The sequence below is a fragment of the Artemia sp. Qi Xiang Cuo genome, chromosome 3 (genome assembly GCF_049724085.1).
Source record: "Artemia sp. Qi Xiang Cuo chromosome 3, ASM4972408v1, whole genome shotgun sequence".
In the NCBI taxonomy this organism is placed as follows: Eukaryota; Metazoa; Arthropoda; class Branchiopoda; order Anostraca; family Artemiidae; genus Artemia; species Artemia sp. Qi Xiang Cuo.
In genome coordinates this window covers 26,965,434-26,988,137 of record NC_142796.1, presented here as the reverse complement: position 1 = coordinate 26,988,137, position 22,704 = coordinate 26,965,434, and the positions used below count along the sequence as shown (strand labels likewise).

The window sequence follows — 22,704 nt, the reverse complement described above, 5'->3', positions numbered from 1 at the left end:
AATAAACACTGTAGTTGTCAACTCTCCACTTTAGCCTCGAAGGTGAGTTGGGCTCAGAAGCGACAAATGCCTCTTAGAACCCTCTCCTTCTGTCGCCTTGGTCTGAATACTAGGCCCTACGTCGTCAGCCAATGAAGTTGTCTTTTGAACACCCGTGTTATGGGTTTTTCAATTTTTTAAAGGATGGGCTTAGTGAAAGGATTTTTTTGTACAAGGAAAATGGGCTCATGCACTCTTGTCTTCTCTTCAAAGATTATGAAACTAAGAGAAGAAAGGAAATAATAAATGAAAATAAAATCAAATAGGTGAGAAAACGAGCATTTTGTCAGCCAGTGGCATTACCGGTTTGACCATGGTCAAAGATTATTGATCAGTATTTAAAGGAAAAGATAGGTAATTTGACGCCATAGAGAGATGTGTGAGATGAGCGTAGCGTGAGGGTTTGAATTCCCGAATTGCTGATCATGGTCAGTGGAAGGAGATAACGTCTGGCTACATTTGAGAGGGTCAAAGGCCCAAGCTGCCAAGCCTAGCTCCTTAAAAAGACCGAGCAAGTGGAGGGGGGTAATGAAAAGCCGGTTGGAGCTGGATTTTTTCTAGTAGAAATATGTATATATTATATCTATGCATTGAAAATCAAGTACCTATTTTTTAATCTTTCCTTCGAATCTGTAGCTAAGAAATCCAATCTGGAAACGTGACATTCGGCGGGATCCTTTTGGGATCATGATAATAAAAACTGAGATTGCGAATAAGAAAAGTGGAAATGTGAAGTCAGGATGACAAGCGTGTGACAACCGAAGGCCTTAGCGGCCAACCGTATTGGGTGAAATGAGCGAAGGGAGGTGGCATCGTTCTATATTTGTGTAGACTAAAGGTTAGGGGTATTGGAAGGTTTTGACAAAATACCAGCCAAAACTGGCCAACTCTACTGTTGAGGTTTTTTTTTTTTTTTATCTCATTTGCTCTGTGTTCTCAAAAAAGTTGGACTGATTGAGCTGAGTTTTTCCTGAATTATTTTAAAACTAAGAGGAAAGAATTTAGGCTATAAAAACAGATAGTTATTTGCTGAAAATTATAAAAACGAAAATGTGAGGTCATAGTAGGAGAAGGTTGGATTAAGGGCAGAAGGCCAAGACCCTGGTGCGACAGGTGAAGCCTGGGTCATTGTGAGATTTTAAGACCTGAACTCTCGACCATAGCGAGCGAAGTGAGTGGAGGGTATGACGCGATTGTATATTTTCAAGGACCAAAATCCCCATATCTGTTTTTAATGGGTGCATAAGTGGAAGGTATCTCTCGTAAAAGCAGGGGCTAAGACCAAGGATCTGAAACCTGCCGAGGTTTGGAGGCCTGAGGTGTCAAGCATAGGGGCTTTTTGGCTGTTTACGAATACAAAATTATATTTTGCTAAATAGTATCTGAACCACGAGAATAACTGTAACCTGTGAAAATAAGGTAAGATGTTATTGAAAACGAAAACTATTTGGAATGACGTTGTGTGAAAAGTTCAAGTCCCAAACACCACCTTACCGAATCAAGAGCAGATTTGCAAAGAAAAGAGTCAATAGTAATGTTTTGCCAGGCCATACGGCTGTTGACACTGACAGGGATATCATTTTTTAGCGCGTCTATGTACATCATTGAGAGTTTAACTTTTTTTTCTCCTTGACTTCCATTCTAAAAGAAGAAATAAACACTATTTTAGCTTGAAAATTCCATAACGAATTGAAGTTCGTTTCTCATTGTCACTTATCCCTATTACTGATTATTTAGATTTTTGTACTAAGCTTTTTACTTGATCAATTCCAGTATGGCCAAATTTCTCAAATAACCCAGCGCCCTCGTCACTTGGTAGTAATCCTTTATTGGTTGACCTAGATGCCGAAGACCAAGAATATCTAGCAGTAGAGGAAGAAATGCAGAAAACAATCATGGAACATAAAGATAACGGATACGCTGGTGGTGTCTTCAATAGATACCACATATTGAAGGTAAAAACATGGTGGGATTTTTGATTTTTTGCAAGATTTTTTTTTACTCATGTATTTTGTTGATTAAGCTTAAATAGCTTGGAGAAAAAACGTGATAATTGTGCTGCAGACTAAGATTGCTTTTTTTTTCTGTGATGGTTACCTGGCTATCGATCGGTACCTTTAAGAGATTGAAATTCGAAAAAAGATCGCACAAGTTCTTCTGAAGCTTGCAAGATTTCTAATAGTTTTCTTGGGACAAGATAGAATTCTTTTTTCTAGCCTTCTAAATAGTTTAAAAAAAAGTAAAAATGAAACTTAATTCTGAAAGTAACTTTTTGGGGGATCATTCAACGTTAGACCCATTTAAACCAATAACATCTTTTCGTCGAACCTTGACTTTGACAATTCTATACGTTTTCTATATTTCCAGGAAGAAATTCTGGAAAAATCAGTCTGAAAATGCAAAATACGGGGCTATCTGAACTGTTCAATTTCATCCAGATTTTTTAGACTTCTTATTAATATAAGGCTTTGGCCCAAAAGTAGACTGGAACTGGTGTTGCGAAGATCCAACTCGTAGGTTGAAGGCTTGCAGATGGGTTTTCGGAATCTGTACAACTGCCTGAAAAGATTGTCATCTCAATCAAACTTGATTTGAAGTAAGATATATAGCGTGCTAGTGATACCTATGGGCTGTCTAGACACTGTTAGATCTTTGATAGGGACGGTGGGGGGGGGGATTGAATCCAATAATTTTTTTTGTCAAGATATCAAACAGGAACATTGTCAGATTTCAACCAAGCTTGATGGAAAGTCAAAGTAAGTGACTTAGTTTTACTTTTTGGAAGTTCATACTTGATCCTACCTCTTATTGGGGTGGGGAGGGCTATCTTATCATCAAAATACCTAACAAATGGAGCTATCGGGTCTCAATCAAACTTTGAGGCAGGTAAGAGTAATTTGTACAGTTTGCCTGTTGAAATTTTACATACACTCGCAGGAACAAAATAACAAGCTGCTAGGTAGAAATTGGTATTTTTCATTAGGAGATTTAAATCCCGCGGGTGGTACAAATAGGGATAAACAGAATCCTAGGCTAGGTCGATTTGGAAACCTTGATAGGGCTAGAATGTGATATGTAGAATAATCTATCAGCATAATATTTGGTCGTAAGATAGCCATAAAGTAACATGGCACTTGCGTGATGATATTACGGCTAACTTATTGATTATGTGTTTATAAATCAAAAGTGGCCGGATCTATGGTTGTCGCTATGGATGTTAAAATCAAGCCACACCGGTAGGAACTGTAAAGCCCAATGCCGCATTTCTTCCTTCTTTTTTTTACTTAGAACATATAACTCAAAACTAAAATATAGGAAGGGTAAATAATTAAAAGCCTGCTTTAAACATTGATAAGCAATATAAGGAGAATTTAGAGAAACGTACCTAGCGAAGTTGGATTTAGGAATGAGAGCATGGAATTTGATAGTTTTAGAAGATAAATGGAATAGTTTTAGGAAACTAATTTGCAAATCACCTGAGGATGCTTAGGAAGGAAAGTTAAAAAAAAATATCTAGGAATATCAGTGAAAAGGTTTTAAGCCTGGTGAAAAAGAGAAGTATGAGCAATTCCTGAGGGATAGATCTTATGGAAATAAGATCTATAGAAATAGAATAGATCTTATGGAAATAAGAGACAAGTAGAAAATACATAAAAGTATGAATTTAGGAGATATGAAATGGAGGTCAGGGGTAAAATTTTTGAGGATCTGGCAGATGCAGCCCGAAGCCATAATAGCAAAATATTGTACCATCATTTTAAGAAACGGGCGGGAAGTAGTATATCTGAGCTAGTCCCAATTAGACGTTTGAATGGTAGGCCTACCTTTATTATTGAAAATGAGGGGGGTAGGAGAGAAATGGATTGAGTATTTTTTCTATATTTTGTCAAACCGTGATAAACTTGCTGGAAGTAATATAAAAGGTAATGAAAGATTGTTTTTTTAATCTCTAAAAGGGAAGAAAGATGCATTTAGTAGGGAGGAGTTGCAAATGACATAAAAAGATTGAATTGGATATAATCAATTTATATTTTTTTAAATCGATTATTCAACATATAATTGAGTTTATGAAACATGGTGGTTGCGAAGTTAAAGATTACCTATTGAAAACTACAAATATGATTTTTTAAAAGAGAGGTTTTAGTAATTTTAGAAAAACTTTAGTTTGAACCCTTATATGAGAAATATCATATGAGTTTATTTAGTAATTATAAAAGTAATTTGCTTCCTCTCGGTAGGAAGCAAATTACTAGGCGTGATGATATTTCCTGGACAAAGAGACGCTGTAGATGAAGGTTCAAGAGATGAACGGCGTGGCTTTGGGAAAGGGAAAGGATGCTATGACAACTCTTTCTTAATAAAATGATTAAGAAATTCGTATATATTCATTTTGTTCATCGTTCAAATCCATGATCGATACAAAATGTAAACAGTTTTTGAGACCACACTGACTAAACAGGACAAGATGAGAAAAAGAATTTTAGACCACCCTTATTTGTCAACTTGACACAAAATGTACCAAAAGCACTTCTTCCCTTTTCTGGAATACTTTGTCTTACCTACTTTGGCCGTGTTCATGCCAACAACAATCTAGTTCAACTGGCTTCTTTTTTTAATGTAGATACAAAAAGTGAAAAACCGCCGTGTTTGGGAACGGTATATGCATCGGAGGAAAGAGATTGGTGATGAAAATACGGGACAAGTCAACGAAAAGCTTCTTTTTCATGGCTCGCCTTTTATAAATGCTATTGTTCAAAAAGGTTTCGATGAACGGCATGCTTACATTGGTGGTATGTTTGGTGCAGGTGAGTCTTTTTTGGTATTTTGATTTCTGGGAATGCAGGGAAACATTGATTGATGCTCATGGAAAACAAACGTTCCTATACAATAGTATTCCTAAAGAAAAACTACTATACTTTTCTACCAGGAAAAAACGTCCGTATACCACTTTATTTAGCGAAATACCTAAACTTGAGTTCCGTTGAATAATGCCATTTGGGGAGAGGGGGGGGGGTCCATTTCCATAAGGGGGAGTTTTCGGAAAGACGAGAATATATTGAGGAATATTCCTGGTACTTCTTTCTTGTTTTTTGTAATAATAGCCATAAGTTATGGACTTTTAGTTTGTACATGATAGTGCTTAACGTCTTGTAAGGTATCACCTGTGTCCCAATGCTACATAAACTGTGACATTTTGAGAGTTGGGAGGGAGGAATGCGTGGTCAGAGACACGGCTTCATACGTTCATTCAAATAACAAACTGCTATCAAAATGAAAGCTATTTAAGAAATGGATTTATTTTCAATTTTTCTATTTTAAAACTATAAAACTAGAAAAATGACAATAAAAAATCAAGAGAATTTCTACAATAAAATCGTGCAAAGACTAAAATAAGAGCTTGTATATTAGTTTTTTTATAGGGTTTTGTACGCTTTGTTTTTATAAATTAAAAAAAAAAGGAAAAGCGAGGTTCAGGCATTCCAAAAATGCTGTTAACGATATCAAAACATATTTGCGTTCATATTACGACAATTGAGAATAACACAGTAAAAATAAAACGATGGAAAAAGATCTTGGCTTGGAATTAGCAGCAATCGTCTTGAAATTGCACCAAAAATCCATGGTTAGACTGAATGAAAGCTCCCGTAATTTAAGACGGAATAGACCAATCAGGAGGACCTCAAATCTAGAATTGTCTTGTTTAAAAACTGAAGGTTGCCATCCCCTTTTTCGACTGTGATCTGAACAGAGGGAACCTAATGACATAAACATTTCTGCTATGTGTTATCGGTTTTATATACCTCTGAGCATCAAAAGTTTAGCATTGGAGAGGTATGAGAGCTTTGTCAACGCATACTCATTTAACAAGATTAGCTATATTGCTAATTGGTACTGCTATCTATCTGCAAATAAAGAGAATTATTATCTAATATTTTCAGACAAATACCTGTACAAGACGGAAGTTAGTGTGGCTTGTAGATTTTGAGCTCAAAACCATCCCATTTTCTGTTTTAATCAAGCGTCTTAAGAAAAGGACAAGCTATTCTAGAGCGCTCGGACGATTGAGGGGCAAAATAGCTTCGGTCTTTTAAATGAGCTAATTTTTATTATTAAAATTTTTCTGTATGAACCAATTTCTTCGATTTATTATAGGTGCAAGCACATGCTTCCTGTGCTTATGCTTATATTCAGCAAAGCAGTAAAAAAAAGAATAGCATGCAAAAAAGAGAAGTAAGGAGTTTCATTTTATCTGTTTTGCATCTATCAATTGTTATCATTAAAAAAGACGTTCTAAAAGGCAGAAAGGATGTAAAACCGATGATAGAGCAGTTTTCCATCTCTTAGGTGCCGCGGTTTCCGATCTCCCCACTCCGACCCTGTAAGGCAGAGGATCAAAATTTCAAGATTTTGTTTTAATCAGACTAGTCCAAAAATATGCAAAACTATGCTCATGGAGGTGACATGATATTATCAGTCCCTGGGATAAAATGGCCAAATCACGGAAATAGCCTATATGAAACAGAGGCGTCCTAGGTCAGTTCTAAAAATGTTTTCATGCTACACCTTTTTAAAACAAGAAACAAGAATTTCCAAAATGTATAATTGAAGGCACCAAAGCGAGGTCCTTTGGTTTCTACCCCACCATTTTCTCGTGAGGTCCTTGGCTCTTTCTTTTCGCTGCATCGTCCCTCTTCATGGTCTGAGGGCTGGCAGCGCTTCTTTTATTTGTATTGATATATATTCACTTTGAGTTTGGCTTCAATTTGTATTGTTGATTGTGTCAGTAAGATTTTTTCTTTGTGTGTAACTAAGACTAAGAACTAAGTGAACTAAATGAGTCAGCTTAAAAGATAACATAACAGAGTAAAGAAAGGAAACTACAAATAGTTGAACAAAAGATTACTTCGAATCCTGTGGTTTGATTTGGTGTAACTTTGAAGAATAAGAATAAGTTATTTCTAAGTAATTAAAATGGTATTTCAGCTCTTCTTAGCTATCTTTTTCTACAGTATCAAAACTCCAACGCTATCCAGTTTCCATGTCCCCTTCAAAGTTCCTATTTACATCCTATTGATGCCCTATTGAGGACATTGCTGATGGCCTGAAAATTTACAGCTCTAAGGGGAACTTAAGCGCCCTTTTCACTGTGAGGAGCTGTCAGACTGGCGACTGTATTTAATCAAATATTTGTAATATACTGCTTTCGTTTATCAAAAGAAATTACTAATTGTAAATTAATTGGCTTCATCAGTGTAATTTGATCGTACCCAGTTAATCTGTATTTATGACAACTTTAATCGAACTGAGTCAAATAGATAGCCTATTTTCAATACATGGCATATAGCAATTCTTCTTCTTATTGAGCGCCTGAAGGTGTTCGGTGGAGTGGAATTTTTGTTAGTGAATTCTCGACAGTTCTTCTTTTTTCTTTGCTTCTCAAGAATGTTCCTCTATTGTTCAAAATAGTAAATAGCATTATACGATATTACCTTGCCTGTAAAATGTTTTCTTTTGTTTTTGTTATTTTACCAGCCATAGGCTTATCGAAGTATCTAGAACCTGGGAGCTCCATTAGGATAGTTTAAGCATGTGTAGAAAGAAATTTTGTATTTCTACAAAATACGTTGTTAGTGTGTACTTTTTGTTATCATTAGTCAATTTTCAGGAAGTGTTGGTTTGTATTTGTATTATTAAATATGTTTATTAGAAATCTTTTAGTTGTCATTTTTTACAGGGATTTATTTTGCTGAAAATTCATCAAAAAGTAATCAGTATGTATATGGAATCGGCGGAGGCACTGGCTGCCCCTCCCACAAAGATAGATCCTGTTATGTCTGTCATAGGTAATAAAATTTTATTTTTTTTTTGAATTCCAACTCAACTCTTGCTCAACAGAAAGATTCCTTACTTTATACTCTTCCCAAATATCATGGCCCCTTATCTAACAAAGCTACCCCCCCCCCACCTGGTGGTTTCCAGATATAGTCTAATATAAATTCTTCCGTTCCTTTCCATCTCATCAGCTTTCGGCCAAGAGATTCAATACAATCGGGAGAATGGATTACATTACCAGAAAAGTTACCAGGATATTTGGATAGAACATAAAATAAGGAATCTAACTATACTCTTTTCAGTTTATTAGTATGCGTTTCCCTTAGATATGTGAATCGCACCAAATTTACTTTTTGCTAAATACAACCTAACCTGTTCCGAGGTCTGAATTGAATGGGGGCTGGGTTGCATTGGGGCCGAGCTAAATGAGGGTTTCATTGCACGGGGATTGGGTTGAATGACGGCTGACTTAAACGGAGGATGAGCTGAACCAAGGGTCGAGTTGAGTAGCGTTGATTTACACAGGGACTTGGAACTTCAGATCTTAGGCTACACCTCTGGTTCTTTTTTATGTAAATAACATGCTTAGCCCGATAATTACTAAGCCCGATGCAAGTGGGATTCAGATCGACATTCAGCACTGTTGACCATATTTTTACTTTGGATGTATTGAGAAGGAAATATGCTAGAGGGAAAAACGGTCGGCTATTCGTAGCCTATTTAGACCTGAAAAGGGCTTTTGATTCGGTAAATAGGAGGTTGTTAATTGAAAGTCTGCTAAAAACAGGCTTGCCGTCTTGCTTTGTAGCAATAATAGCAGATATTTATCGGAGGGTGAAATTTGTTGTGAAGGTTATGGGAAATTTTTCTAGGCAGGTTACGTCTCATGTGGGTGTGAAACAGGGATGAACTTTATCTCCTAAATTTTTCTTCTTGTTTGTTAAGGATTTAGACAGTTTTATGAAAAGTAATGGAGCCCCTTATGTATCTTTGGATTGGTTTAGGCTATCATGTATGTTATTCGCGGATGACATAACTCTAGTGGTGGATAGTAGAGATAATCTTCAGATACAATTAGATATAATAAAAAAATATTTAGAAAAGAAAGATTTAGAGTTGAACGCTAAGAAATCAGTAGTATTAGTATTTAGGAGTAAATAAGATGTTGATTCAGAGTTTCATTTTATTTTGGAGGAAAGGTGTTAGAGGTTAAAGAAGAATTTCTTATTCGGGTGTTAAGTTCAGTGCATTAAGGGGAATGTCTAGGCATGTAAAAGATTGTAATTCAAAGGTTAATAGGCTAATAAATATGATTTCGAGAAGTAATTTAGGTCAGCTAGCTGACATATGGATCCAGAAAAGTTTTCCAGACAAAAATAGCTTCTAGTCTACATTGGGGCTCTGAGGTTTGGGGTTTTGCTAAAGCAGCTCAGCTAGAAATAGTTCAGCTAAGATATTTTAAGAGAATTTTAGGCTTGAACGATTCATTTAGTTCAGTGGTGCTGAAAGGAGATTTGGGGCTTAGCACTGTAAGGAGTGTTAGATTGGTTAGAATGGTAAAATTCTGGGAGAAGATAACTAGGCTACCTAGAGTTCGGCTTCTTAAGTTGGCTTATTTGGAGAGCTTGAAGGACGGTAGACCTGATTTATGGCTAAATCAGGTTAAGGATATACTGGACCTTTGTGACCTTTCAGAGATGTGGAATGAAGGAAAAGGCCCTATGGGTGAAACCGTGTTAGTATTGAAGGAAGTCCAGTGACACTAAATGACTAAGAAATCCAAGAGTGGCAAGCTCATAAGGACCTATATATGTATTTGAGGTTTTACTCCAAAGCCAAAGATTGTTGGGGGAGGAGGTTTATTTTAAATTTGGGTTGAATAAAGAAGATTTGAATAATCTGTTGTTGGTAAGAGGGGATAGTTTTGGTTTAGGTGAGAGAAGGAAATTTTTGGGAAAGTTTAGGCTGGTGGCTGGCCCTTATTTTTACCCGATGTTTGGATGTGTGAATTAGAACTTATTTCATTTTCTATCCGAGTGTGAAGAGCTGTCTGAGTTGCGGAATGAATGTTTTGGACGAGTGTTTGGGAGTGAGTGTTGCTTAATTGAGTGGATGGATGAGAGGAACGCATCTGCTACTAAACAGTTGTGTAAGTTTCTTCGTTTAGTGATTAAACATAGGGAATCCTGTTTGAGGGGATAGCTTGTTACGGTTTTTAGGATTTGAATTTTATTATGATTAGTGTTTGTTGGTTAAAATGTTGGACCTTGGTGTGCTTCTGTTTCCTTGTTTTGTTGTTCTTTTTGCTTTTTTGATTATTATTATCTAAAGTTTTATTTTGTTCTTGAGCTTTGTTTGTAGACTATATTATGTGTCGCTATGGCCCACAGGCTTTTTGCAATAAATCTTATCTATTATCATACTTGAATTTGGCTAGTAAGTATTTGTTGTTCATATTTATAATTGACTTATTATTTATTTTTTTTAACCCAGTGCATTACATATTTCAGCATTTAATTTAGATACCAAGGTATTCTAATTTTTGTTAAATAGTTGTATAGTTCACCAGCTAAATCGATCGTCAAAAATTATCTTTAGAAGAATAATGCTCATATTTTTTGGCCAGAGAGAGATTGCGCGAATGAGACAATCCATGTTTGTTTTCCATCAAGATGTGCAGATCCCAACCCAGCTATATCATACCACTTTCCGTAACTTAGTTACTTGGGTATTAGTTTGTCGAGATATTTCTTCTTCTTCACTCGGGTCTTTTTCTTCTTTTTTCTTTTGTCTATCAGTGGGTGGTTGGAACTTCACATGACTCCTTAAATAAGAAGGTTAAACTCTATTTCTACATAGTTAAATGTCGAATTGATTATTTCACTGTTAGCATTTGGTGCTTGTTTTGCTCCTCCACTAGGCTTGTGGAGGAAAGGCTTGTCTCAGGACTTTGTTGAATTACACGGTTTAAGTTAAACCTTTCTGTGCTGTGTAGAGTGAATACTGGATAGACAGAGTCTCTGGGAAATTTAGGTAAGCGGAATTTACCTTGTTCTCATAGTAAAGACGGAGAATATTTCAGAGAGAAAAGAAGATAGTTGGGAGGTAGTGCTATTAGTTAGAACTCCCGTGCAAATAACAAGAGAAATGTCTCTTTTGGGCATGGATTTGCTATTGATATGGGAAATATATTTTGACAGCCTTTGCATCTCGCTTTGATACCTTGAGGAAGCAATCGCTAATGTTTGCCTCTTCAGCCTGTGGTCGCAATTATGTTAATAAAACCTATGTGTTCACATTGAATGACAAGTCGTACACGATATGCTAACGTTTACTTAAGCTATTTTTTTCATTTATTTTTAAGCCCTTTTTGGACCCTTGAAAATGATAATTTTTCTGTGTTTTTGGGGTATGAAAAGGGTTAAAACATTGGTTTCAAAATTAATATTTAATTATAAAATCCATTTTGTTAAAATTATAATCCCCAAGCATTAATTTGAAAGGATTAAGCTGGATAAAAAAAAATTAAAAACAGTTTTGCCATTTCTCCATCCGCCATATTTCCTCAGTCGGCTTTTAGCCCAGTAAAAATAGCGTTTGAGGTCAAACAAATTGCAACAAAAATGATTTTTGCACCAAAAAATGCAGAAAAATTAGGAGAACAACATACTAAAAGCCCACCAAAATCCACAGATGGGAAAAAGTTTGATTGGGGGAAAAAGAGGGCAAAGAGGGAAAATTCTGAAAAAATGCCAGGACCTCTGCTTTTAGTACTGTAAATGCCCAGTCCTACGTAGTTCAAGTCGCAGAACTCGAATTCTGCATCAGAATTATTATATCACACCACCGGGGGTATCTGATAGGGTTAGCGGGCGAAACAGGGGAAAATGAGGAAGACTCAGATTCGCTCGATTTCGTCGCTGTAAAGACTATTTTTGATATTATTTGAGACGCAGAATCCAAATCTTCCTTCATAATACTAGTTTTCCCTCATCGGAAAAAAACTGGCAGATGGTGAAAAGTAGGGAAATTGAATTCTCTTTCTTTTTTTTTTTTTTTGGCTGCGGAGCCCATTTCAACAAGGATTCGATCACAGTATATTAATAATCATCACGGTGTATAAAATTGGTACAGATTGGATTTTACTTCGGCAAATCACAGACTTAAAACAAATCAAATAATAAAAAACTTCAAACAGGAACCTAGTTGTTAAAATCACCATCAAGGTCAATGCTTTCTGAATTTTGGCAGTCGGTACCATGACACGGCACATGCTTTTGTGCAGTGAAGTCCGTTTCTTTTGCAACTGCAACGCTTTGTTTCACAACCTGACTTGCAAGCACATTGTACCATTCTCAGTAGTCCTTCGGGTGCTGGCTTCGAGTCCATCGTTACAGGTACATACTTGGTTCTGTCTAGCCGCCAGCCCCAGTCACATGGGTCCAGATTAGCTGATCAACCCATCCATTCCATGACCTGTAGGAAAACTCTGAAGAAGGGAAACTTCGCAACTGACAATGTCGGAGGCAAGCTTTCTGGGCGGACAAACGAGGTCGAAGAAGCCAGTTTCGTGACAAACATGGTGGGACGCAAGTCCTGAAGGTTGGTATCAGCTTTAGCTCGGTAAACAAGCAGTGTGAGCTTTCCGCCTGTACTGATGATCTGATGTTTTTGTGAGTTCTTCCAGCCAAAAACCGCCGCATTTTTTCGGAATTCTTTATTGATCTTAGCCAATAAAAGTGACACTGGCTTTCCTACGCCGTAGAACCTAGAGGTCGTATCGCATCCCAGGAAAGCATGGATGGGCAGTATGACCTCTGCGACTTCCCCAAGCTTGCTTTTTAGTTCTCTTATGTTGTAGAGTTTGGATGTTCCCGGCTTGGTCTCCGCTCAAAAAAAAGTGGGTAGCTTTCTGGCTGGCAATGGTGAAGAAGCAAGACGAGCAGGTCTGTGTCATTGCCAACAAGATAGGTTTCTACCTAAGAACAACTTGTCACTGCGGCTGTCGCAATCGTGAAATCTGCACCACCTGAAGCATACACCACGCGACATCCTGACGAGCTTAGCACTCCACCCAGCAGGAGGATGAATTTTCCCTTGTTCTTCGGGTTGTTCAGGAAAAAGTCTTTTTTGAGGGTTACCGTTGTTGTCCCAGTAAAGTCGATATCAGGAGATCTTATGCCTTTCAATCTTTTCAAGTGAGTCTGGTCTTTTGTTGACGGTGAATCTTCGTATCTGTCAAACACAACCGTAACATTTCCAAAATGAGCTTTGACATAGCTTGCGTAGGCCAGACATATTTGTCCAAAAGTAGCGCCGGTTGTCCAAGGCAATTTATGTAGGAGCCATCCTCCATCTAAAAAATATTTGCAACTCGTTGAAAGATTTGCAGAAGAGCCTTCAATCATTTTCCAGAGGGCGTTTGAGAGGGAAGCCTTGTCTGCTGTGCGTAGTAGTTGGTATGACCCGAAAAGTGCAGGAGGAAAAGAGTAAAGTTCATAACCAAGAGTATCCGACAGATCCTGACCGCCGGCAGTGGCAACAGCCGCTAGTTGCTGGAACAATAACGTTTGGTCAATCTCGACCGGCTCACCATCAAGCTTCGGAGCCGACTTTTCAGCCATAGTTACGACTTTATCTTTCCTTTTGAGCACAAAAGTCTCTACTGACTTTCTAACCATCACCTGCTGTATGTGCAGCCAAAAGTCTTTTGCTTTGTCAACGTTGCATACTTGTAAAGCATTCACTCCAATTGCAATATTTATTAGATCTTGGTCCCCGCTTAATAGCTGCAAAGGCTCGAAGAACTTGAGCAGTTTTAGCTAATTTTTACTGTCTATCAACATCCTGGATCCCAATGTACCAACGAGCTGATCGCTTGTGTGGTAAACAGATCCGGTTAGGTCTTTCATGATTGCATTCATTTGAGCTCGCACTGACATAGATAGTGTCCACATAGACCGCTGCGATTCCTTCATGCCTCTCCCTCTAGTGAGACCGCCAGCGGTCTTCAGAGTACAGCGTAATTCTTTTTGAGAGCTCAAATCGACAAAAGAGTCTAAAGAACTTGAGATTTTGAATACTTGAACAAAGACATATTAGGGCAATTCGAGATGAGTCCTGACCACGAATGTTCGGTTCTGTTAACAGAAAAGTGACCAGTTTGGAACTTCTCGTATAATTCTGGCTGCGATTCTTTCAAGCCGCAAGGGTTTGTAAATGAAGACGGGCTGATTTACCATATGCAGTTCGACCACATGCCGCGAAATAAGGAAACATACTAAACCAGCTCTGAAGATACAGGTCGAAATCTCCAGTCCGTTCAGCGCGAACTGACATCCTAAGAATTCTATTCATTTCAGAATACTGTTCAAGCCACAGTTTCGCAGTCCTAGATTCGCTAACTAGCTCCTTCTTTGCCCGCTCAATTTCTTCTAAAGGTGAAACCACCGCTGGAGACGCAGAAAGGTCTTCAATAGAAATATTTTCAGATGCCAGCTCTGTATAGATGTCAGCTCTGTAACCTGCACATCGTCCAGACTGACAAAGAAGTTCGCAGCTTTGTAAAACGCTTCTTTTTGAACCTCGTCGGAAGGTCTGCCATTTTTACACTTCTTTACTTCAGGTTCACCACTTAATTTCGAATAGCGACTGAGGCAAGTTTTTTCCAGTCCAGAAGTTCACTGAACAAACTGTTTGATAGACAACATCAGCTGCGTGGAGATCAGCAGTAGCTGCATTTGACCTTTCCAGAATACTTGTTAACCATTCGTCTTGTATTTTTGAACACAGAAGTCTAACACTGGCTTGAAATGTGTATGTTCTAACAGTCTGGGACGGCGAATAGCCTGGATGACGCGGATCAGCAATGACAGGGGTCGCACAAAACAGACAGTCTTTGTCGAGTGCGAATAAAGAACTTGCAGAACATAAGGATCTACTGTTAATTTCTTGATTACTTACTAAATCACTTTCATTGCAACGTTTAAGACTAGAAATACTTCTCTGGTTACTGAAGTCTCTTCGGCAGTGAGCAGGAACCTTGTCACCGGGGTTAACTTCGACAGAATCACCTCTTTCTTTACTGGCAGTATTAATTGTGACAGCACCTTTGCTTCCAAGCGTAAAGAGACTGTTATAATATCCTTCGCTCTGAAGACAGATTGCACATTGTGAGGCCATACTCGTCTGAAATAAAGATTCGAAAGATTCAGTAACAGAGAACATGATGAATAACTTAATTAGAATATTAATATTAGAATATTAGAATATAACTTAATTAGAATATTAGAATAACAGAGAAGTTAATTCAGTAACAGAGAACCTGATGTGGGAAGAGGACTGAAGCCGCGAATCTCCTTTATTATTATTATTATTATTTATTGGAAAACTCGTCATACAAAAAGGAAAAGACGGAGCAATAAGCAAAAAAAGCAATACACATAAACTCAGGAGTTATACATGTGGTTTTTACTGACGAACGCTGGAGCAAAGATCTAAATCAACTCTTAGAGCAAATTACACAAAACGAGAGAGAAAAAATTAATTATACACTGCTATGTAGGTGCGCGACATGTTTCTTTTTTTTAGGCTCCTAAATACTGAACAAACATAAATAAAATGAACATCATTTCATCAAGCCGCAATTGGTAAAAAAAAAAAAAATAATCATCAGTGAATTAAAAAAGATATACAGTAGATAATCATATCAACTAGTGTAAATATGACAAGAAACGGTAAAACCAATTAAACGAACCAACTCCCGACGCAAGCACAAAACTGAACACTTTACACGACTGATAAGATGTTGTCAGCACTCCCTGTTTGAGAAATTTTGTAGTTTGATAATTAGGGGGATATGGAGCGACGAAATTCACGAGATTTGTCTTCTTCTGGTAGAAAACTGTAATTGAAGTACAAATTGAACGAACATAGTGAACTGTTGTCAGTGAGGTAACTAACACAGTTTCCACGGATTGATCATTCCAAGCATTAAGATTCGGTTCCAGGAGCCGCAAGATGGCGTTGGTAAAAATAGAGATAAAATGCCACGAAACTGAGTATAGTAGTCACTTAAGAGTGAAAGAATACTCAATGGTACAAGATAAACAAAAAATGACTAACATTCTTGAAGATTCGGAACAAAAATGACCAAATATTCACAAGAAAACTTGACTATTTTGAGTATTCAGCACCTTACATTTTGGGTAATTCTTAAGAGACACTAGATGTCATTCCAGAGAACATGTCAATAGAGGTCATGCCGATGGCTAACTTATCGATGCCAGGCCTATATCCTGCTAGCAGGATGGTCGCATCTTAACATCGCAATGACCTGGAAAACCAAAATCTCTTCTTCTTCCCCCCTCATAAATGTTCAGGGGACAGAGTAATCGAGATTCTGATGCAAGATTTGGCTTCTATGTTAAAAATTACATTGGAAATCATCTTGACTTGGATCAATCCGAACACTTCTGGATTTTGCGAAATTTCCCCTGGTTCCCCCGTGTTTCCCCTGTCACGGATTTTTCCACATGGGTGAATTTTGGTGGCTTTTAGTGTGTTATTCTCTTATTTTTCTTCATTTTTGGTGTAAAAATCATTTTTGTTGCAATTCGTTTGAGGTTGTGCCTTTTTTTGAGCTATTTTTACTGGGCTATTTGATGTTTTTCGATATTTAGTCGAAACGGCAGTATAGAAGTGGCCTGACAGAATAAGATGAAAACATAGCGGAATTTTTTTGATTTGTTTTTTTATTCAACTTAATCGTGAAAATTGGGAATTAAATAACTTTTACAAAATGGATTTAAAGTGAAATAGTAAGTTTGAAACCAATGTTTTAAACCTTTTTTATACCCAAAAGTTATAGGAAAAATTATCATCACCATTTAAAAAAATTTCAATTTCAAGGGTCAAAAAAGGGCTTCAATTTGAATTTTCGACTAAAGCGATTATTATATTCAAAAAGAGCATAAAAATGGCATCGATTGGTATGTTCAGTTTATTCGTAGGTCGGAAATGTGGAATGGTCCTTATTTACCAGGTTATATATATTATCTGCGGTCCGTCGACTCTTTCTAGCATTGACGTCATCCCGACTTTCGCTCACAATGTTGACACTTGTTTCGGAACGTGTTATATAACACTTTACTGTTTGAAATTTTGACCTGCCCCCTAAGTTACTGTAAATTAGATTTAATCTGTATTCCCCTTCATCTCTATTAATATTATTACCCGATAAATATTTTTTTTTCTTTAATTTCTTGGAAACTTTGCAAAAGTCCAACAGACGTGTCCAAAAGTCATATTGTAATATGTTACTTAATAGTTCCCGAACTAGTGTCAACCTTGTGAGCGGAAGTTGGGATAAGGTCAATACTGGAAAGAGTCAACGGACCGCAGATAATTTTGAAAAATCAGTTTAATGTATAATACACAAGTTTCTTTGACCTGTTGCCATATATAACCTTATATCGCCTATGTAGTTCAAATGATCTTAATCGCGTAATTTGATTCATAGACATTAACTTAGACATATTTATTAAACTTACTTTTTTTGAGCGCTATAAGCCCGAATACCAAGGGGTTTTATAAATACGACGAAGTTAAATAACATATACGACAACAAAAAATTAATAAAACCATTTTACTTTTCGTAGGAATTGTTGACCATGTCTGTAAAAAAGGGGACAAGGAAATGCTGGTAGCGAGTCGTACAGCATGTCACTGAGTTGAGCTTTTATTGTCTCCGGGTACAGGACGTAATGGGGGCTAGCAGAGGTAGGATCGTCCTGTGTTTGCTGCTACGGAGCAGGAAATGGCCGAACTGGCAAATAAGTTTCTGACGGTGGTTAAAAAGCGACCCGAGGCCAAGAACCTTAAGCGCATTGTCATAAATAGTGAAGGCCTGACCCAGCATAATCTTACAAGTCCGTATTTGGATAGCTTCGATATCTTGACACATCCCAGCACTCAACTGTACACTAGTGCCCCACACTGGGCACGCATATTCAATGATGTATAGGATATGAGTCTTGAAGGCAAGCTTCATGGAATTCATACTGAACCCCAACCGCTTCATGGTAATCAGTGACTGCAGTGCTGTATATCCTTTTCGCACAAGGTCACTTACGTGGTTGGTTAACTTGCAGTCAACGGAGAAGATTACCCCCAGAATTTTTTCACTGCCAACTGTTTTAAACAAGGTAGGGGGCTCCTGGAAGTCCGATTTAAGAGGGTTGAAACGAAACACCTTGTACTTCTGCTCATTGAGGGTAAAGCTAGTTCGCTCGCATTCAATCTGAAAAACCGTGGGTAGACTAGGATCAAAAAGGAGGATCGCTGATTGGCCTTCTAGTAGGTATTTGAGTAAGAATGACAGATCCTTAACGAATTTATATCTGTCCTTGAAAGTAAGCAGGATGAAGTTAATCACAGCGAGGAAAATAATTCCGGCTAGTTTAGTGCCCTGAGAAGCACCGCAAGTGATTGGGAAAAATGCAGAATTTGAATTGTCTTCGCTAAGAGCGAAAACGCACTGTTCCCGCTGGGAAAGAAAATCAGTGACTAGACGCAGCAAGTCACTTTTGGTTGCCATTTCACTTCGGTTATTGAGAGCGATAATGTGTTTGATGAGATCGAAGGCTTTTCTATAACCAGCGAGGGCCAAGTCTACGAAGCTTTTCCCTTTCTCGAGCCACGATAGAATGTCGTCATATAGACGCACTTAGTACACTGAAGTGTTGGAGCCACTGAGGCATCCGTACTGGAAAGGGTCTATATTTGGTTCTATATCACTAATCAACAGTCTTGCAACGAAGGTGTCTGTTACCTTGGTAATGCAGGGAGTCAGCGAGATAGACCTTAAGCCATCTCATGACTTTGGCGGAGATATCGTAGGGATAACTTTGATGTTAGAATTTTTCCAGGGGTTGGGAAATTCACCGAGTGTTATGCAAAGGTTGATGATACTAGCGAGGGAGATAGCAAGGAACGGCGGAAATTCACGAAGGAGACAGATGACCTGAAGTTTTATGTACATTCTTTCAAACAAATATAGTATTCCATTTTTGCTAGATCTCATTGCCAATCTGAAATTTTACGAAACACATTGGATTTTTATTATTTAAAGGTTTTTTTTTGTTCCACTATTTTATTTAGATTATACATTTTTTTTTCTTGAATTCTGTAAATGGAAAAGCAGCGTTGTCTAAGAAATTATCTACCTTAAACTAAATGGCACTATCTTTTAGGCAGTTAATACTTTGCCGCGTGGCTCTCGGGAAAAAATTTCTGCAATCCAGTGCTATGAGAATGGCTCATGCACCACCCGGACACCATTCTATTGTGGGCAAACCAACTGATGGAGGTTTAGTTTATCCTGAATATGTAGTATACCGGGGAGAACAGGTAAGTGTGATCTACTCTAGGATAGAAACTAGTCCCTTTAGTCAAATGCCGTAAAATTTAAATTCAATAGTATTAACAAAGCTGAACAGAGATTTTTCCTGTTCTGTATCTTGTTCAGAAAATCATTATCTAATTTCAATATACAAGTTTTGAGCAAGAACAGAGATTTTTCTCGTTCAGTATCTTGTTCAGAAAATTAATTATCTAATTTTATTTAAGCATAGGAGTTTAATTTTTCATCTTAGACATTACTTACCTGACATTGCAATGTTGGAGCGAAAGGGTTGGAGTTTTTTTCTGCCATTACTTTATAGGGCAATATCGGCGATAACCCTTGTCTTAAGGGTTTCCAAATCGCTAATATCTGTGGAAAGTGAAACTGGCTTATAAGTCTGCATAGCATGAATATTACCAGAAATATTGACTGAAAAGTTAACTTAGTAGAAGATTAGATTTCCTTCCATTGCTGCAATCAACATATATCTACGAATTTGTACTTGTAACTGCATCTAGAAATGATTCTGCCTGTCTTTCAATAATATAATTTATACCTATAATTTATAAATAAATATAATTATATATATTAAGTATAAATATAATATATAAATATAAATAAATATAAAATATAAATATAATTTATATTTATAATATATAATATTAGTGAGACAACTAATCAGATAAATAGATTGTGTAAAAATGTATTTATTTTTGGTAAATTTGGCGCAAAAAAAAGTAAAGAGTTCTGTCCAATGATAGTGGCTGGATTGTTTAGCCAATTCCAGTCAAAATAGAACCGTTTAGGTATGCTCAACAATTTAATTGTCATTACTGATAACTGTGTGATACTATTTTTGTTCCGATATAACGGGATAACTTCAATTTATAAGCAATTTGTAATTCAATAACAGCAGAATGAACCACAATGTTAACCCCTTTTGCGTACTAGGGGAATATTGGGGGCTAGAATTATTGATTTTTGCAATTTTAGGCCGAAGCTTTACAAATACTTAATTTTATTAAGTATAATGGATTATTTTATTATTATTCCAGCCTTTATCCTTTGGCTTTGTGTTGGGTGGGAATATCAGTTGGATTGGCTAACCAAAGCACGAAATTGTCTATGTGCTTAACCCCGGGAATTAATTTTGACTAATTGAGCTAAATAACGCTAAATCCACGTTTTTGTATCTGATTAATAAATTTAGATATCAAATGAATTGTGTGCTATTATTTACAGTGAACACTTCTAATATTACTTTAGCTTTGTTTTTTAGTCAATTTTTGCCTGTGTATTGAAATATGTGTCTTGTAATAGTCTGCTAGGATTTTTTTTTTTTTTTTTTTTTTTTTTTTTTTTTTTTTGTAATAGTTTGCTTCAATAATCAGAATTGGAAAGACAGAATGTTATATATTGTTGGAATTGTGACAATATTTGCTTTCTGTTGGATAAATTTTACTTTTGCTTATTGCATTTGCTCTTGAAGGTTTATAGTAGTTTCTTATTCTGAAACTATCAGACTACTTTGTATTGTTTTGTCTCAATTCTACCATTCAAAATGGGATAAGATCAAATCATATTAAAAAGTATAACCCTGGGCCTAAGAAGGAAGGAAGTTGATTTATTTCAACTGCACTTTCTTGAAAATATCATTGCTTTTAACTAAGCTGCATATTTGACTTGTTTTTATAGCAAAAGATGCAAATAATAATATGTGCAAAATGGTGGCAAAACTCGATAGAAGATGTTATAGCTTGAGGATTAAAGACTATTTAATCTCACTGTTTGAGCTATCAAATGACTCTTTACATTTGTGGTGGTACGTTTTTGCTACTGCTATCGCTAACGACTCCTTGCAACACTAAATCTCCTTAGCCCAAAAGAGCTGCGCAAGCACCTTCCTTCCATTATATTTTGAGCCATGATCTTTCCCCCTCTTTCTGTGAAATTTATATTTTCCTTAATTTTTTTATTACAACCTCTTCTCACCCTATTTGAGGAATTTTTGTTCAGTTCCACCTGCACTTTATTGCCTCTGAAAAATAATATACATGTTTAATCATTTTATATTCTATTCGTAAAAGTCAAAGCCAAAGGAACATAATGTTCTGTTTATCGCTACAGTCGCAGTATTATAACTTTTACAAAAGCGTGGCATATTGTGAATGCTGATAGCCACAAGTTGTCCAAACGATATATTTTGCGCAGGTCTAGTTTGTGCGACTGAGTTTTCAGAAATTATTTGTTTATAGGCTTATCCAGAATATTTAATCACCTATCAGATCGTGAAGCCAGAAGAATCTCAAGAAGCTAAGACGGTGATTCCATAATTTAGTTGTCTTTCATCTTTTTCTTTTTTCCTCTTTTTTATATTTATCGTTAATTTTGGTGGTATGCTTAATGACAGTTTTGCCATATGTTGCTGCGGATTGTATTTTAGATAAAATTTTCTTCTCCATTCGAATGTTTTTCTTCTGCTTCTTCTTCACTCTGTTAGTTTGTGGTAAAAATAAGGCAACCATATTGTTTTAGGCGGTATGCAATTACAGCTTTATATTTGCAGAAGCTTTTGTCTATGCTCCGGAAATTAGTGACAACGTTTCGGCTCTGAACTTTTACACGTCTACAATCTGGCTAAGTTTGGCTAAGTATAAGTAGTAAGGCCATAATAACTAAAAGTGTGCCTTGCCTAGGAATAATAACTACAAGCGCGCCCTACCTAGGTCTCTATCTGTACAAGCGAGCCCTCCCCTGTTGTACAAGATTTCGCATGCATACTCGGATTCTTGGCGCTATTGCGATGGCGCTTGGCTTGGCGCTTGGCGCTTTGACCCTGAGTAAGGATATAAAATTTTGATGAAGAGTTTGTATATGAATTTTAGATTGAACCGCTGATCCCCCATGTCCCCACCAACCTGATCCCCAGCCCCCTCCGTGGGCCCCATGCCCCCTAACTTTTTTGCTCCCCTTTTTTTAACTTTGAATTTTTTTCAACTTTTTTGCCATGTCTTAAAATGACACTGTGTATACTTATAGCATAGTTATGTTAATAAACTTTTTTGGAGTATGAAATAAAACTGGTAAAAGAATGTTACTCGTGATTTTTTATTTTTGGAAAACAAATTTTGTAGTGACATTTTTTTAAGGACTTATTTCGGATTATTGTTTTCTTACTTTTTTTATGTCTCTAACATACATAGTGTATACACCTAACATAGGTTGGCAGTTATCCAATTTTGATCCCCTCCTCATTCCCCTAGGGAACGAATAGGCGATCACCTCGGTGTAAAGATCTCCTAGGCGAGCACGTACTCGGTGTAAAAAAGTATTTTTAGTCAAGGACGCTTCTTAGCCACTGCAGGTTTTCAGTCAGTTGATGATACATTTGCTTCTATGTGCGGTAAATCTTTAAATGAGCTTCAAAT

General features: G+C 36.9%; 1 protein-coding gene across 2 annotated transcripts in view; it reads left to right on the top strand.

Moving 5' to 3' along the window:
- Tnks (tankyrase) overlaps window positions 1–22,268 on the top strand; it is a 72,548-nt gene extending 50,280 nt beyond the window's left edge. Inside the window, exons 11-15 of one of the 2 annotated variants that reach the window (XM_089085700.1) lie at window positions 1,813–1,994; window positions 4,661–4,844; window positions 7,775–7,883; window positions 19,125–19,281; window positions 21,532–22,268. In XM_089085700.1, the coding sequence (XP_088941826.1) occupies window positions 1,813–1,994; window positions 4,661–4,844; window positions 7,775–7,883; window positions 19,125–19,281; window positions 21,532–21,609 (710 nt within the window). In that variant the 3' untranslated portion in view covers window positions 21,610–22,268. The remainder of the gene's footprint in view (window positions 1–1,812; window positions 1,995–4,660; window positions 4,845–7,774; window positions 7,884–19,124; window positions 19,282–21,531) is intronic. The other variant, XM_089085699.1, reaches the window with a different exon arrangement.
- The last annotated feature ends 436 nt before the right edge of the window (window positions 22,269–22,704 follow it).